The 17394-nt window shown below is 39.7% G+C and overlaps 1 protein-coding gene across 2 annotated transcripts; it reads right to left on the bottom strand.

Moving 5' to 3' along the window:
* Positions 1-3649: 3649 nt before the first annotated feature.
* GBP1 (guanylate binding protein 1) lies at positions 3650-17192 on the bottom strand. Of its 2 annotated transcripts, XM_019026669.4 has the most exons (11): positions 16568-17192; positions 14439-14647; positions 11596-11723; positions 10718-10827; positions 10248-10450; positions 9399-9641; positions 8177-8457; positions 7339-7551; positions 6441-6543; positions 6013-6206; positions 3650-4802 (listed from the first exon to the last, which is right to left on the bottom strand). In XM_019026669.4, exons 2-11 carry the CDS (start codon positions 14626-14628, stop codon positions 4689-4691), a joined length of 1779 nt encoding a protein of 592 aa, XP_018882214.1. In that variant the 5' UTR covers positions 14629-14647; positions 16568-17192; the 3' UTR covers positions 3650-4688. The 2 variants fall into 2 exon arrangements, with proteins under 2 accessions (XP_018882214.1, XP_063553279.1); XM_063697209.1 differs by lacking the exons at positions 10718-10827; positions 11596-11723; positions 14439-14647; positions 16568-17192 and adding an exon at positions 10576-10678.
* Between the last annotated feature and the right edge of the window lie 202 nt (positions 17193-17394).

The raw sequence follows: 17394 nt of genomic DNA, 5'->3' as shown, positions 1-17394 counted from the left end.
TGAATGGGACACCTTCAAAAAGCCTCCTGGCTGGACTTCCTGGCTTGAATTTACAATTTCCAGATATTTTCAGCTGGCTTTTGTCTCTAGTCTAGGATACCTTCTGTGTTCCATCCTACAGATCTTAATGATCCTTCTATTTGGGCTAATCATTTGGGTACTCTTTTGAATTGTTCTAGCCTGTTTTTTTTTTGTTTGTATTGTTTTGTTTAGAGATGGAGTTTCACACTTGTTGCCCAGGCTGGAGTGCAATGGTGGGATCTCGGCTCACTGCAACCTCCACCTCCTTGGTTCAAGCGATTCTCCTGCCTCAGCCTCCAGAGTAGCTGGGATTACAGGCACGCACCACCACACCCGGCTAGTTTTGTATTTTTAGTAGAGATGCATTTTCTTCATGTTGCTCAGGCTGGTCTCAAACTCCTGACCTCAGGTGATCCGCCCACTTCGGCCTCCTAGTGTGCTGGGATTACAGGTGTGAGCCACTGCGCCCAGCTCTTCTAGCCTGTTTTAACAGATATCTTCAAGAGACTTGGATCATGCTGACCTAACCCATGAGACTTTAAATTTACTCCAGACAGGAACCAGAATCAACATAACCTACGAGACTTTGATTAGAATCTAACAGGTACCTGAGTGCCTTTGTAAGTAAATGGCTCTAGTTGCTCAACTGGCCACTGCTCTGCCACCAGGATCCCTAGAAGAGGCCAGATAAACCTGAAGCACGCAGCTAATCACTTCCATGCCGTGATGGAATGCAGTGCTGTCTGCCAACAAGTTTGAGCCAGTCTTTCAAGATGCATCCTGAGTGGCTAACTGGACCTGCATTTCAAGTTGAGCCAAGGGACCATTTGCTAACGAGGGGACACACACATGTTCTGAGTTCACCCAAAACACATACCTTATTATTTTGGGGCTTTTCAGCCCACCTGCCTCTGCTAATCAGGGCTCAGCTGTATTGACCCATTAGAACTCAGCTGGGCTGACCAATCAGAACTAAGTGAGTTTCGAGTTTTAATTCTCAATTGAATGAACAGACCTGATTGGGAACCTGCGTGGGAACTTTGGCTATTAAACCTGAGCATTCTTTCTGTTCTCTGGAAGAAATAATGTTTAAGTTGCTAACACTTTATGCATTTTCCTAAAATTGAATCAAACAACTCCTTTTGAAACATAACCCTGATATCAGGGAAGTCGTACAACACCGTGCTAAACAATTTTATACCTCTAACCAAGGTCTGTGCCCTAATCAGCAGGAAGTGCCAGAGTGTCTGTCACCCATTCTCCCTCAAGAATGAGAAATGAACAATGAAAAAAGGGGGATTTGAAAATGCAGAACCAGCCCAATGGGGTTCAAGTTTGTGTAATAAAATAATGCATTGTTTTACCGTTGCCACGGATTCCTGGTTTCAAGTTATGTTACCTGAGCATGCCCAGACACACTCTGCATGCAACCACGGTGGAACCTAAGTACTTGGACCAATGAGCAGGGCTGATTTAAGAAGGAGACACCTCAGGGCTTAATCTGTGATCTGATCAGATCCAGCCCTGACATCACCTCATGGCACGATGCAGTCAGATCTTACCTCATTACCCTCTGTCTATAAAACCTGCCCCAACCCGCAGATCTGAGAGACAAATTTTTAGATATGCTTTCCCCCATCTCCTTGCTAGTTGAATAAAAATAAACCTTTCCCTCTACAAAACCCTTGTGCTTCCTTGTTTGGCTTTCCATTGCAATCAGGCAAACGGCCTCCATTGGTTTAGTTAACTAACACTCCCAAGACTCAAGGAGCTGCCGCGCAGCACTATTTTGAGAGCCCAGCCCCCACCAGACTGTATCTTGCTCTGGGGCCCAACAGCCCCAGCATCTCCACTTCCCTGGAGCCCTGCGGACATCTCTTCATTTCCACCCAGAGGGCTGCAACTTTGTCCCGTGGGCTGAATCCAGTGGTGCAGTAAGGAACAGGCAGTGCACCATACCAGGGAGGCTGCCCCCAGGACAAAGGGAGCCCAAATGCACACTCTGCAGTTTCTGAAAGCCACTTGCCTGGGGCCACTGCCACTGACAGCAACCCTCTCAACCTTCCACCCGAAGCAGGGCCACCAAGCATCTGCATGTGCCTCCAATGGTCCTGGAGCTGGTCTGCCCAGACACTGTTCTGTGTCCTGAGGACAGGCTCTCACACCACCCATCACGCAAACATGGTGCCCAGGGCCTGGGGATCATGCTGCCTCAACTGTAGCTGCGGGCGTGTGCCCACAACATCAGGAAGTCTGACAGCAGGCCCAGGTCACCTGCCACTGGCACCCAAGCATGCCATCCAGGAGCTTGGTGATTGTCCGGCCTCACTCGCCATAGCCTGCACCCTTGCACACCATTGGAGGGCCTAAGGATGGGAAAGCAACATGCCTCCCTGGAGAGAGCTTGATTCTGTTCTGGCATATGTTAGAGAAAAGTACTAAACCAAGTCAGATGCTTTGGAATGTGGTCTAATTTTTTCTTTTTTTTTAGACGGAGTCTCGCTCTGTCGCCCAGGCTGGAGTACAGTGGCGCGATCTCGGCTCACTGCAAGCTCCGCCTCCCAGGTTCACGCCATTCTCCTGCCTCAGCCTCCCGAGTAGCTGGGACTACAGGCGCCCGCCACAACGCCCGGCTAATTTTTTGTATTTTTAGTAGAGACAGGGTTTCACCGTGTTAACCAGGATGCTCTCCCTCTCCTGACCTCATGATCCGCCCTCCTCGGTCTCCCAAAGTGCTGGGATTACAGGCGTGAGCCACAGCGCCTGGCCAGAATATGGTCTAAATATTAATACTACCAAACTGGGGAGGAAGTAACTTAATTTTGCTGATTTTTCATTTTCTTATACTTTATTGGTTTACAAAGAAACCATTATTTGCTTTTGATGGCAGAGTTATTCTTTTCTACTGTGAAGTTACTTCAACTCATAAAAATGTATTTTATTTACACCTTTGTAGCAATGGAGCTTGGAAGAAAATATAAAGCATATCTACATGAACATTTCATCTAGTATTCTGTGTTCTCACCTGGTCTTCTATGAAGTTTCAGTTCAAGTGAGGAAACAGCACCATGCTCTATTGTGAAAGGAGGCATTTGCCATGTGATTGGATCACAGGTAGTTCAAGGTAACAAAAGGCCTCAAAGCAATTAGGAAAGACAGGATTATTAATGTGGATTTAATGGCATTAGCTGCTTCCTTGCTTTTTTCTTACTGTGTTATTTTGAATAACCGCATAGTTTTTTCAAGATTGTAATATATATAGTCTAATCCATATGATTTTTATACATGTGAGTAACACAATGCAGGTATATAAAACTCTGACCAATGTTTCTGTAAAACAGAGTTCTGCAAGCTATGGCTTATGGGTGCCATCCTGTTATTGAAAGTAAAAATTGATTGGAACATAGCCACACCTATTGGTTTATGTATTTTCTATGGCTGCGTTTGCACTACATGCAGAGCTGAGTAATTCAGACAGAGACTGTATGACCTGCAAAGCCATAAATCGTTACTATCTGGTATTTTACAGAAAAGATTACCAGCCATTGCTATAAAGACTAAAACCTTATTTTCTGATAAAAATAACTGCAAAAAAGAAAATCAGAAATAAGAAGCCTAGTGAAATACATTGTATTTTCAGTTCAAAAATAATTTTTAATTGCTATAAGAAACATCAACCACTTTCCCAGGACTTTTGACACATGAGACAAAGTCTACATATACTAGGTAAACACAAGAGCATTATTAAATGGGTCAAAAATGTCAAAAAAAATCCCATATTCTCTTCTGGGGAAACTCAGAAAGATTTCAAGTATGAGTGTTAAGAATTAGAAAAGACTAGCATAAGCTTTAACATTCTAAATAATAAGTAATTGAATTAGTTCAGTTTAGTTACACAGCATCTTTTAAAGTCCATCTTTGCAAATTATAAGTTGCTATAAATACATTGTGTATTTGGCATTATGTGAATTTGTTTAATCCAGTGTCAATTGTCTAATGGTCTAAAGTGTCCCATTGAAGTTATAATCTGGATGAACTGAACAAGAAGAAAAGTTTTCTTCTTTAGCCCAATTGTTTATCACTCAATTCCTACTCCTGCCCATGGTTTCTTCCACCTTCCTCTGGAGAACGTAAAGAGATTCTAGATCTCTGTATAAGGTGGTTTGCTTTAGCTTGAAATCATCAGTGAGGACAATACATGGGCAATGTCCAGAAATCACATTATTGCTCATAGACCGTGTAGTCTTGATCTAATGGATAACTGTACATTGTCTTCACTAAGAAGCTAGGGTGGTTGTCCTTGATATTGGGACATTGTAGACTTGGCCAGACCAATGCCCAAATATTTCCCAAGACTTTTACCTAAGACTCTGCTCAGTATGCATTTGTCTACTGCTGGTCATCTGGAAGAATAAACTTCTCCTGAGTGGTACCAGCGTATGAGATTTCCTGAGTTGATACAGAGGTAAATGCATCTTTGTTGCACAATTTACAGTCTTTTTTTTTTTAAGAAAAAACATGATTTTGATCATTGTACCACATGCCTTTATAAACTTTTGGTGTTATGATGCAAGATCTAATTATTATCAAATGTAGTGACGCTTGTTCCAAATTCTAAAATTGTTTCAATTATGCCTTGGTTAGGGGTGACAGGAAGGCTCTGGTCTTTAGCTTATGGTACATGCCTTTCGTCGTCTCATTTTCGTCTGGAGATTCTGTATCTCATTTTTCATTATTCTGCTTTCTTTTTGAAATCCCTCTTTTAGTAGTCGCTCCTGTTCCTAAAAAGGGACAAACGAAGGCTGAGTAAAGTGTAGCATCAGGCAAATTGAAATATTCTATCTGGTTTCCACATTCAATGATTTGTTATTTAATTTTCTCTGAGTCACGCAAGATGTAAATGTCATACTTTGGCCTATTATTGACCAAAGCACAGCCATGTTCCTTACCCTATTATGTATATGACATAACACCGAAATAAGCAAAGTATCCTCAAAATCTCATAAGGTATATGAATCATGGATTAGGAAATTTGGTCTAAGCTGCCACACCTTGGTGTCAGGGGTAGCAGAAGACAGGTAAGAAATCTGAGTGCCAGGCTGACCATACTGAGTTTCTGCACATAGCTCACAACTCAAAACAAACTGGGGACAGGACATTAAAAATAATCAGAATTAGCAGAGTATCACACAGGTGTGAGGGTTAGGAGCCTTTCTGCTCATAAAGGTTTCTTAAATCTAATTTCATAGTAGGTGTCACAGAAACAAATAATCATTGTGGATTCTGCTAAGTGATGAAGACAGCTCTGATATATTTACTAGCTGTGTGAACTTAATTATTTATTCTTTTTGGAACCTTTGTTTCTTCTAAGTAATAAGGATATAGTTCTTGCTACATATGTTATTAAGCAAGAGATACAGATTTTTTTTTTTGGAGTCTCGCTCTGTTGCCCAGGCTGGAGTGCAGTGGTGCGATCTCAGCTCACTGCAAGCTCCGCCTCCTGGGTTCGCTCCATTCTCCTGCCTCAGCCTCCTGAGTAGCTGGGACTACAGGTGCCCGCCACCACATCTAGCTAATTTTTTTGTATTTTTAGTAGTGACGGGATTTCACCATGTTAGCCAGGATGGCCTCAATCTCCTGACCTCATGATCCGCCCACCTTGGCCTCCCAGAGTGCTGGGATTACAGGCGTGAGCCACCATGCCCCACCGAGATACAGATATTTTAATGATGCCTAGCAGATAATAGCTGCCTTGAAATGAAGGATATACTGATAAAGGACTGAATGTTACACAACTGCAAATAAAAAACCTTTAGTGACCAGACTTGGCAGTAGCCAGTCACGCTGGACAGACAGGAATTGAAAAGTACAAATAAGCAAGCAGGGTCCTTACCCTGGGCTTCATGTTCTCTCTGCCACACTAAGTTTGCGATCAGGGAGAATGGAGAGAAAACAGAAAAACAGAAACCTCAAGGTGATGCAATTAGATACCTGAAGTTTAAGAGCGAGGGTCCTCTCTTGCTCTTTCAGCAACTGGACCCTGTCGTTCTCCATCTTCTCAGTCAGTTGTTTCAAGTGTTCCTGATAACTCCTCTCCTTCTGTTCCATCATCTGCTCATTCTTTCTTTGCATTTCCTGCAACATTTTTGCTGAAGCCTGTGCAGACTCAGCTTTCACACGTTCCACTGAAGAGGAAAAGGAAGAAGAAAAATTTGTGTGGGGTTATCTTGTTGCCTCATTCTTCCTTCTACACTTACCTGTTGTTGTTGACTGCATATGCCCTACTCAGAGATGACCTCGGCAAGTAAGACACACCTTTGTGGATCTTGCTCTAGTTAAAGGGTCCCATGTTTATCCAGTCAAGTTATTTCAATTTTTGGAGCTTTTGAGGCCATCTAATCTCTTAACTCACTCCTCACCTTCAATCTCCTTTTCCTTTTCTGTGAGAGTCTGGTCTGTCTGGAGAATTGCATCAGTCATAGACTCCTTGGATTTCAAGTATGTCTGCAGAATCTCTTCAGCCTTAGGACCCAGAGAACACAGAGTGAGAAGTAGGAAATGGCTGTAAGCAGGTGTTCCTGTTTGTCTTCCTGCCATCCTTTCCTCTGGGAATTCTTTCTCTTGGCCCTATTGTACTTGGTCAAATTCCCTGTCGGAGCGACAGACACATGCTCCTGGCAAGCCGATCAGAGCATCCTACTTAGCAGTCATTTTTAGTAGGCTAATATAGATACTGGGAAAAGGAGAGTCTCTGTCCTGTTTAGATTAAGGGCTCTAAGTTTGGAACTGTTAATGCTGTGGTCCCATATGGGCTGAGCCTGCTGGGGAATGAAGCCATCATTGAGAAAGCAAATATCAGAGCGACTCAGATAGAGGGAGGGTGGGAGGGAGAAAACTGTGGGGATGGGGGAACACTGGACAGGGAGACAGTTCATGATGTTACTTGAAACCTTAGACCCACCTGTCCTGTAAAGCCAGTTTGCAGCCTAAATCAATGAATTACTATTTTTGTTTAGCAGCCATCATTAGGTTCCTGTCTCTTGCAACAGGAAAAGCCCAGCTGTAATGATGACAATAATAACTTTGTGCTTCATCTGCTAATTGAATTTATAACTTAATAGTTAATTGACTGCACTCTCTTTGATGAGCACCTAGGACATATCTGGTATAACAACCTGTTTGCATATGTTATTGAATAAAAGCATGAATGTTATGCAAACAAAAAAGCACATCTGTATGCAGTGAAGCTTGGTCACCTTGGTGTTTGTAGGAGGCAGGTCAGCAGCTTTCCATAATTGACAGATAAATCTTGGTTACCTGTATCCCCTTCCTCGGTTCCTCATAGTACTTTTTCTTCAGGTCTTGTAGCTTCTGAACAAAGAGATGATAGCCCCCTGGTTTCGAATAAATTCCCGCCTTCACTTCTTCTTCTAAAGGACTGAAAATGACCTGAAGTAAACCTGAGCAACGATCTGATGATGCTTCCTGATTCTGTTTACAAAAGTCATCCCGCTTTTTGTCTAGCTGGGCCTTTAATGTAAAAATAGGAAGTAAAAAGAGTAACAGGGAAAGGATGTTAGCTTGACCTCAGAATTTTGGGAACGATTTCTGAAAATAAAAGTCAATGATGCTGGAGAAACTGACAGGCTCCTCACCAGGACCACACTCTTCCTTCTGACCCCACTTTCTACTGAAGTCGCTTTCTTTTTGGAGGTGAGGTTCAGGGCTGAGATTGATAGCTTTATGTCAACTGTTAGAGGAAAACTCTGTTTTTGCATATTGGACTAATGATTTCATATGGAATAAATGTGGCTGAACGGAAGCCTGCTCAAGATAAGTAGGATGAAAATTTTCTTTGTGTTTGGCTAGAATATCAAATCAGTCTGAGAAGAGTGGGCAGGTAATTTTATTAGAAGCTCTGGTTGTCAGTTGTATGCATAAGTAAAGGGAAAATTATTCAGGAAAAAATGTTTTAGAACTTTGGGTCTGTAATAATACAGTTGGTCCTTCTGACTGATGTGATCACAAATCTGTTGTTTTCACCATTATGGAAGCTAGGAGGAATTACTTCCGTCAAAATAAATAATAGTTTTCTTTCCTTGTAGTACTTTGGCCTCTATGACCCTAAACCGTATACATTTGAGACAAAAATTACCGCTAACTCCTTTTGAAATAGATGGTCCACATCTTTGAAGGAACTCCTGATGAAGACTTTAATGGCCTCTCTCTCACTGTCCCTGTGCAGGTCCAGCAGCTCCTGGAGGCTTTCTGTGGGCAGCTGCACCTTCTGGCCCATCTGCTGTTCATAGTGGGCAATAGCCTTTTGCACTGCAGCTGAGTTCTCTATCTGGGCCAAGGCCAGGACTGCGTTCTCCATGCAGGGCAGATCCCCACTGCTGATGGCATTGACGTAGGTCAGCACCAGGCTCTCTAGACCTGCATATGGAGAACAAATGATAATGTTTCTGGTGGTAAAGAAAGTCTCTATTCCATGTAATTCTGAGCATGTCAAATACCACCTATTTTCCTCACAGCATCAATGTCCTCAGCATCACTTGGAAGCTTGCTGGAAATAGACTCTCAGATCCTGTCCAAGATCTATTGAATTAGACTTTTGTCTTTGGTAAGATCCTCAGAAGATACGTATGCATACCAACATTTGAGAGTTCTTGTACTAGATTACATAGACTTGTGTTAATTGAATGCTTGCATCCATTTTAACCCCAAGCAACATTAGGACAGGAACCATATCTATTTCATTTATATCTGTATCTTCAGTCTTTTCATAGTAAGCATTTGATCAATATGTACGAAACAAATGACACTATTCCAATAAAAAAGAGTCCTCCATTTAGTTTATTTTATTGCAGTATTGTTCAAAAGCGCTTTCTGTAATGCTGGGAATGTTGTATATGTGCCTTTCAGTGTGCTAGTCACTAAGTACATGTAAATATTAGTCCTTGAAATACAGCCATGTGAATTGACTTTTAAATTTTCCCTATTTAAATTATTTACGTTTATGTTTACAGAGACACACTTGTCTAGGGGCTACTCTATTGCATAGCGCAGGTCCAGTTCACTAGGGCAATTTCAAGCAATAGAACGTTTTTTCCTTTGGCCTTTTCCTAGACTGGAAATGTGACTAACAATATATGTTAGAAACATTGGTGCCAACAGAATTTAACACAAATATAGCAGTAGATTGGGATTTTTCTTTTTTCTTTTTTTTTTTTATTATACTTTAAGTTTTAGGGTACATGTGCACATTGTGCAGGTTAGTTACATATGTATACTTTTCAATGCTGAAACTAGGTGGAAGTTATTCTATGCTCCTCTAGTCTTAAACAATGAGCAGAAGTACTAGGAAGGGGACTTACGAGGCCCGTTGACCTGGATGCCTCCTGAAAGAGTTTTAGTTTTGGAATTACTAAAGATGTAGGAACAGAAGTCTGCTACTTGTTGCACAAATTCGGGGTCCAGCTCTTCATCTTGTAGTTTCTCGAGCTGGGCAAGCTTCCTGCGGTGAACGGGCCGATCAAAGACAAAGCATTTTTTCTTTGGGAAGAATTTCCGGATACAGAGTCTGGGCAGGTTAAAAGTTTCATCTTTTTGACTGGTACCTAGAAAAACATTTAAAAAATTATAAAATTGCCTAATGTAAGTGTTTCTGTAAAGGGCCAAATAGTAAATATTTTAGGCTCTTCAGGCTGGATGGTCTCTTTTCCAAGTATTCAACTCTGTTATTGAAGCATGACAACAGCTTTAGACAATATGTAAATGAATGGGCATAGCATTATTCCGAAAAAACCTTATTTACAAAGACAGCTGGCAGGCAGGATTTGCCATGATTTGTCTTGGGCTGTAGTTTGCCAATGCTTGGACTAGCACATGGTTCATGTTTTAGTCTATGTTCTTTAAATAAATATCCATTGTACTCCATACTCTATGGCTAAGTAGAAGATCACAAACCCTAGGCAGGGAGATAAAATTAACCTAATCACAGCATACACAAAGGTGAAAGAACAAGAAACTTGTTCTAGAACAATGACAAATGTAATTTAAAATAACATCTATTAATTTAGATATTCAGCAAGTATTAATTTCTAGGAATAGCCAGCTGAAGACATAGAAAACTGCAAATGCTGGAAAACTAGCAATAGTAAACTGAAAAATGATAATTTCTTGTGTTTTCTCATCCTCATTTATCAGTTGAAGCTCTCTGTTACCTTTCTTCAGCTTCAGGGAGTATGTCAGATACTCATCTGGTGTGAGGGGTTGTCCATCTGCTTCCAAGTCCAGGGAGAAATCTCTCAGTGTCCACACAAAGTCTGGGAAGAAGCTCACAAAGTCAGCTGAATCCTCAACCTCATTCTCATTCTCATCAGGTGAGGATTTTGATCGGATTCGATGTGTCAGCTCTGTCACATAGCTGAGTAGCTAACTAAGGAAATGTGACAAAATGAACAGGAACCTCATCCCATATTAGTTCAACACATTCCCAAACCTTCCATTTTCCTTTGCTCCTAACCTAAGTGTCAATTCTAAAGTGGATACATGGGATCTCTCCTCTGTACTTGCATTATTTTTTGTTTTCTCCTTTTGAGCTTGATTTATCAGGATTCACAGTCAGGCAGCTGGTGTATGAATACAGGTGTCCCCTCTGACCTTGGTGCTGTTCTGGGTCACAAAAGGATACTACAGTTGGTCCATAGCCTGCTGGTTGATGGTTCCCATGCTATTGTACACGAAGGTGCTGCTCAGGAGGACGGCCAGGGCGAAGATCCAGGAGTCATTCTGGTTGTCACCCTGGAAGTCAAGACACACTGGAGTCAGGAGCAAGTTTCATCATCACAGCACTTTCCAAAGTAACAGTAGTAAAACTATGTTCATATGTTAGAGGGTTTTTTTTCTTTTTTCTTTTCTTTTTTTTTTAACACTAATGACCTATTAAAGGAAGACAAATACACAAATGATTCTCAGTAGGATGTGGCTTTTGGGTAGTTTTTCGACGAGTGTTTTTGGGTTACCATGATTCTTACTAGGTCTTCTAATGATCATCAACAGATAATTGTAAAATTAAAATTCAAGGTTGGTGGGCATTTTAAGGCCTGAGTACAATGTAAATTTAAAATTTTCTCTTCTTTTTTTCAATAATAGAATTCACATATAAGATTGGTACTATTAGTTGCTATTTTATCGAATAATTAATATACACCTGAAATGTATTATCTTATTAAATATTCAAAATAATACTATATGGCCAACATAGGTCTTTTCCATACATTTTAAAGATTAGAATGCTGAGGTGAAAATAAGTCAGTTTTCTCAGGCTACTGAATTAGTGACAGAATTTAAATTTAAATACAAAGTCACGGGGCTTTAGCACCCAAATTCTTAACTAAAGTTCTGTGCAGGTTAAGACTCATGACACTGGGATTATTTGTGCTCCCTTTATGCATCTGTGTTAACCCACACATATTACAGCCTGTAGTTAATAGTTAATAAACAATTAACCACTGCATAAAATATTCAGAGAAGAGGGGCTTACTCCACAACTGGATCCTTGAGTCTCACCTTCTCTACATCTCCCAGACCCTCGGTGTCCAGCAGAACTAGGATGTGGCCTGGCTTCTTGGGGTGGGGCACACACCACATCCAGATTCCTTTAGTGTGAGACTGCACCGTGGAGCCCAGAGAGAAGCCTGCAAGGGAGAGAGGAGACCAGAGATGCGGATTTAGTAACAGGCATTCTGGCAATTGAAGGAAAAAGTAGTATATTTAAGGTTAAGAGAGAGAACTGAAACAACAATCAGTATTCACCTTACTTACTTACAATCAAAGAAATAGGAAATTTGAATATCCAATGCATGGAAACATTCAGGAGGCTTTCATGATAAAAATAATCAACAAAGTAGAAATAGAAAGACAGCACCTCAACATAATAAAGGCCATATATTAAAAACCCACAGCTCACTTCACATTTAATGATGAAACGTCATAGCTTTTCCTATAACATCATGAACAAGAAAAGGATGCCTGCTTTTGCCAATTGCATTCCACAGAACACTGCAAGTCCTATCCAGAGTAATGAGACAAGAGAAGCATAAAGGAGGCATCCTAATTGGTAATGAAAAAGTAAAATTATCTCTGTCTGCTGATGATAGTATCTAATTTGTAGAAAACATTAACTATCCCACAAAAAACTATTAGAACTATTAAAACAATTCATCAAAGTTGCAGCATGCAAAGTCAATATGGAGGAATCAGTTGCTAGTGTAAAAAGTAGAAAAGGAAATTTTGGAAACAATCCGATTTAACAGCATCAAAAGAATAAACTACTTAGGAATCAGCTTAACCAAGCAGGTGGAAGACTTGTAGAGTGAAAACTTCAAACACCCTTTAAAGAAATTATAGATGACATAAGTTATTAGAAAGACATCCTGTGTTTATGGATTGGAAGACTTAATATTCTTAAGATGTCACTACTACCCAAAGTGATGTACAGGTTTGATATAATCCCTACCAACATTCCAATTACTTTGTATAAATAGAAAAATCCACCATAAATTTCATATGAAATTTCCAGAAATCCCCTAATTATAAAAATAAAAAGGAAGAGCAAAGTTGGAGTCTCACAGTTTCTGAGTTGTGAAACATATTACAAAACCATGTGTGGTACTGGTATAAAGACTGACATATAAACCAATAGAATAGAAAAGACAGCCCATGAATAAACTCGGATATATATGGTCAAATGATTTCCAGTACGGGTGTCAAGATCATTTAATGAAGAAAGGAGAGTCTCTTTAACAAATGATGTTGAGGAAATGAGATATCTCCTTAAAAAGTTGGGCTACTACCTTATAACTTACAAATATGAACTCAAAATGGATCAAAGAACCAAACATTAGAGTTGAAACTATAAAAGTTGTAGAAGAAAATAAAGGGTAAAAGTTTTATAATATTGGATTTGGAAATTATTTTTTGAATAAGAAACCAAAACTATAGACAATAAAAGAAAAAATAGATTAGTGGGACTTCAGCAAAATTTAAAACTTTTGTGTATTAACGGACACTATCAACAGAGTTAAAAAAGGCAACACACGGAATGTAAGAAAATATTTTCTAAACATGTATATGATAAGGGATTGATATCTAGAAAATATAAAAAAATTTACAAAGCAACAGAAATAAACAACCAGATTAATAAATGAACAAAGGACTTGAATAGACATTCTCCCAAAGAAGATATACAAGTGGCCAATAAGCACGTGAATAGATGCTCAACATCACTAGTCATTACGGAAATCAAAATCAAAACCACAACGAGATACTACTTAACTTCCATTCATATGGCCACTATAAAAAAAAAACCACTGAAAAAAAAATGTTGGTGAGGATGTAGAGAAATTAGAACCCTTGTGCATTTCTGTTGAGAATGTAAAACGGTACAGTCACTGTGGAAAATGGTATAGTGATTTCTTAAAAAAAGTTAACATGCAATGACTGCATGAGCCAGCAATTCCCCTTCTGGGTATATTCCCAAAAGAAGTGATAGCAGGGACTTGAACAGATATTCAGACACCCATGTTCCTATTAGCATTATTTATAATAGACAAAAGGTGGAAGAAATCCAAGTGTCCGTTGACAGATGAAGAGATAAATTAGTATACACGTACAATTACTAAGCCTTAAAAAGGAAGAGTTTTGACACATGCTAACACACTGATGAACCTTGAAGACATATGAATTGAAATAAGCCAGTCATAAAAGGACAAATATTGAATGATTCCACTTATATGAGGTTTCCGTAGTAGTCAAATTCATAGAGATAGAATGTAGAATGATGGCAGGCAATGGGTTTATGTGGAGCTTTTGTTTAGTTAGTACAGAGTTTCTGTTAGGCAAGATGAAAGATTTCTGGATATGGATGGAGGTGACAGCTGTATAACAATGCAAATTTCATTAATGCCACAGAGCTGTACACTTAAAAATGGTTACGAGGTTAAATTTTATGTTTTTTTTACAACAATAAAAAATAATATCCACTACAGACTGAAACATTTTTTCAACCTTAAAGATCACTGTGAACTCTGTTATTGCATAAAAATTGTAATAAACATTGTATAGTTTATTATAGTTATTATGATGTACATTAATTATTTTTATTACTGTCTTCCTCCTTTTAGGAGAGGCATAATTTGTGCTTTTGAAATGGAAACTAAGGTATCATGGGAATAATTAATGAATTGATTCTTATCCCCTAGAACAGCATGAAGATAAGGAGCCCGACTGTGAATGGAAAGTTAGCTTTCAGTATTCATCCTCATCTCTTTCTCTCCTCACATCCTCATAATGGAGGCTGACTGTGTAGATGGACAGAAGGGACTTGGCAGAGCTTTGCTCATGCCACTCACCCTTTTTCTTTCCAGCCAGCTTGTTCATCAGGTAGGATTTGCCTGTGCGGTAGAGGCCCACAATTGCCACCACCACCATAGGCTGCGTAATGGCAGAAAGGATCTTCAGAGCTTCTGGATTTGCCATCAGTCGCCCATTAGTGTTCTCAATGAGGCACATTGGGCCTGTCATGTGAATCTCTGATGCCATGTCCAGGCTGTTCCCTTGTCTGCAAGAGAAGAGGTGAAATAAATGAGAATTTCTAGTGTTTTGCAATTATAAGGGAGAATCATAAGATTCCCCAGTATGGCCAAAAGTTTTGTGTGTGACAGCAAAAGAGATGAGGCAAAATCTGTATCATTTGAGAAAGTTATGGAAGTATTGTCAAAGTAGCTCATTATAAAAAATGTTAGCATGACAGTGACTTATCAACACTCAACTACTCTCACGACCCAAATATTTCATTTAATTTATTGTGGAAAACTTTCTTTTTGGATTCTTATTAGATATTTTCACTAGTCAATTAATGGAAGATAGAATAGGATTTAGAGGATTTATTTGCATCCTGGCTGTATGTAAGGAATTCAATATTGATTTACTTATTAATTCTCACAGTGAATAAACATCCAACACAGTGAATCAGTATGCATAGTTTGATGTTTACCCTTAGAAAAATTTCCAAAGATTTTTAAATGTGTTCCTTCCTCCATCTTCAAATGGTTATGCTTATTTCACTGCAATGAGGATTGACAAAGCTTCTCACATTGCCATTCTGGAAGTGGTAACAATGTAACATACTTTTGCAAATTTTATAAAACTATACAACGATGTGAAACACATGGCTAGGGAACCTTCCAAGGGCTCCTAAGGGTCATGTCCAAGAGAAGGCCCTGAAACTTAAGCTTCATTAGAGTCACGATAAGATAGCTTCTAAGTCACTGAGGGTATGAATGCAAAATTGCAAATACTGAATGTTTCCTCCAGATAATAAGGATTAAAAGATCAAGAGGCAGATAAAGAGAGCTACCTAGGAAGTTGTTCAAATAAAATATATTTCCAGCGATACAGCTTTAGGATTTCTGTTTTGTTCTGTTTTCCATTTGGTAGGGTAGGAGAAAGAGAAATAGAAAGAGGAGGAATAGTAGGAGTGGAGAGGAGGATAAGGGGCTGGGAATGTGTGTGTGTGTGTGTGTGTGTGTGTGTGTGTGTGTGTGAGAGAGAGAGAGAGAGAGAGAGAGAGAGAGAGAGAGAGAGAGAGAGAGAGGAGCTGTCAGACCAGAGGCGATGAATGAGGCTAGTGTCTTGACAAGGCATTCAGGGGAAGACTTTGCAGAAGGCAGGATCGAAGTAGTCTGAGTGCATGGAGAGGTTTAAGTAAGCAAAGATATTTTCTGTAGAGATGCATTACAGGAGAATTAAAGAGGAAACACTTTAGGCCCTACTCTCTACTAAAAGAAGACAAAATTGGAAGCACTTCAGTGAAGCAGTGGGGTTGAATTTCACTTCTAAGGGACAGGGGATAAGTGGGCACTAGGAAATTAGTGAGTCTGGACTATTTCTAAAGAAAGTAATCCATTCTGAAACAAAGTTCACAAGTGTAATAAAAAGTATACTGTTTTCATGAATCTTCATCTTTCAGGCTGAGTTTCAGTTTTTTCTTTGTCTTTAACCATGTCAGTGGGCTGCTTACTCTGCTTCTCATTTGCTGTTCTTTCCTTCCATGAAAAGAACCTGTTTGTAACTCTTCCATTTCTTAGCTGCATAGAAGCGGGATTCAGTCCATCACTGACGATGGAAACGTAATCATATCCCTAGTCAACATAGATAATGTCAACAAAGAGAAAGACTATCCTAGTACATTTCAAATGCTCAGTTTAGCCCCTGTCTACTGGTGCCTAATTCAACACAAGCACTGTAGTGGCACTTAAGGCCATGCTGTCGCTGATGACACCAGGATTTCATCTGACCTGCGTCCCACTTCAGGCTCATCTTCAGCCTAATTTGGTTCTGATGATGTTTAAGAAAATGAACTGACCTTTATAAATTCCTTCCCATCCCTGCCACAACCTTATAGGTTCCATATCCCTGAGATGAGATCCTTTGGAGCTAGAGAGAAAGCTGCTTGATGAGAAGTAGTAAAAGTTCTTACCTGTTCTTTTTCTCCTTAGGTCACGAGGACTGGCTTCTAGCACTTCTGTGTCTCTCACTGGATCCCTGGACTAATATTTCACTGTTCGGAAGTTGTAGGGCTGGGATTTCTTCGGTGATGAAATATTTAGAAGCTAAGCAGATTTGTAATGGATTTAGAGTAATATGAAACTGAAAGTACTTCGTTCAAGTCACTGACTCCACTACCATAAATGGAATTACCGGAGTGTGCCAGCGGGAGGGTTTAATGATTTCTCAATCAGAAGCTTCAAATTTTTTTTGTTGTTGTTGGTAATCTTAGAAACCATTTATTGTCTAACAAAATGCCCATTAGATTTTGAATACAATGATACATGTCTCATGGATTGAGTCAGTTTGAGAATCCTAGAATGAGGAGGCGTCATGTTAATTTTCAGATACAATTTCCTAAAATAATAGACACACTCACAGTGGAGCTGCCTATTCTTTGAGAGGTGCAGTACATAAGGAAAGGACATGTTTAACACACTCATGAACACCTAACCCCGGCACTTAATGCCCAGCACACAGTCAGGAGGGGGCTCGCTCCATGTGTTGTACTCATGTTCTAGGCTCAGTGCTGATGGCTTTACATGAATCACACAACTGAAAACTCATAATATTTCCTCATGGTTTTATAGAAACTGAGCACAGAAAGACTTTATTAGTTGTCTAAAATCATAACACTGTAACTAATCTGAACCCAAGCACTCATGATCCCATACCCTCTTCTTGAACCACTTCACTATGCTGCTTATTTACTAAGTGAAAAATTGTAGAAATATTTTATTTATAGGTTTTTTATTTTTA

The sequence above is a fragment of the Gorilla gorilla genome, chromosome 1 (assembly GCF_029281585.2).
Source record: "Gorilla gorilla gorilla isolate KB3781 chromosome 1, NHGRI_mGorGor1-v2.1_pri, whole genome shotgun sequence".
In the NCBI taxonomy this organism is placed as follows: Eukaryota; Metazoa; Chordata; class Mammalia; order Primates; family Hominidae; genus Gorilla; species Gorilla gorilla.
This window is presented reverse-complemented; position numbering and strand designations above follow the sequence as displayed.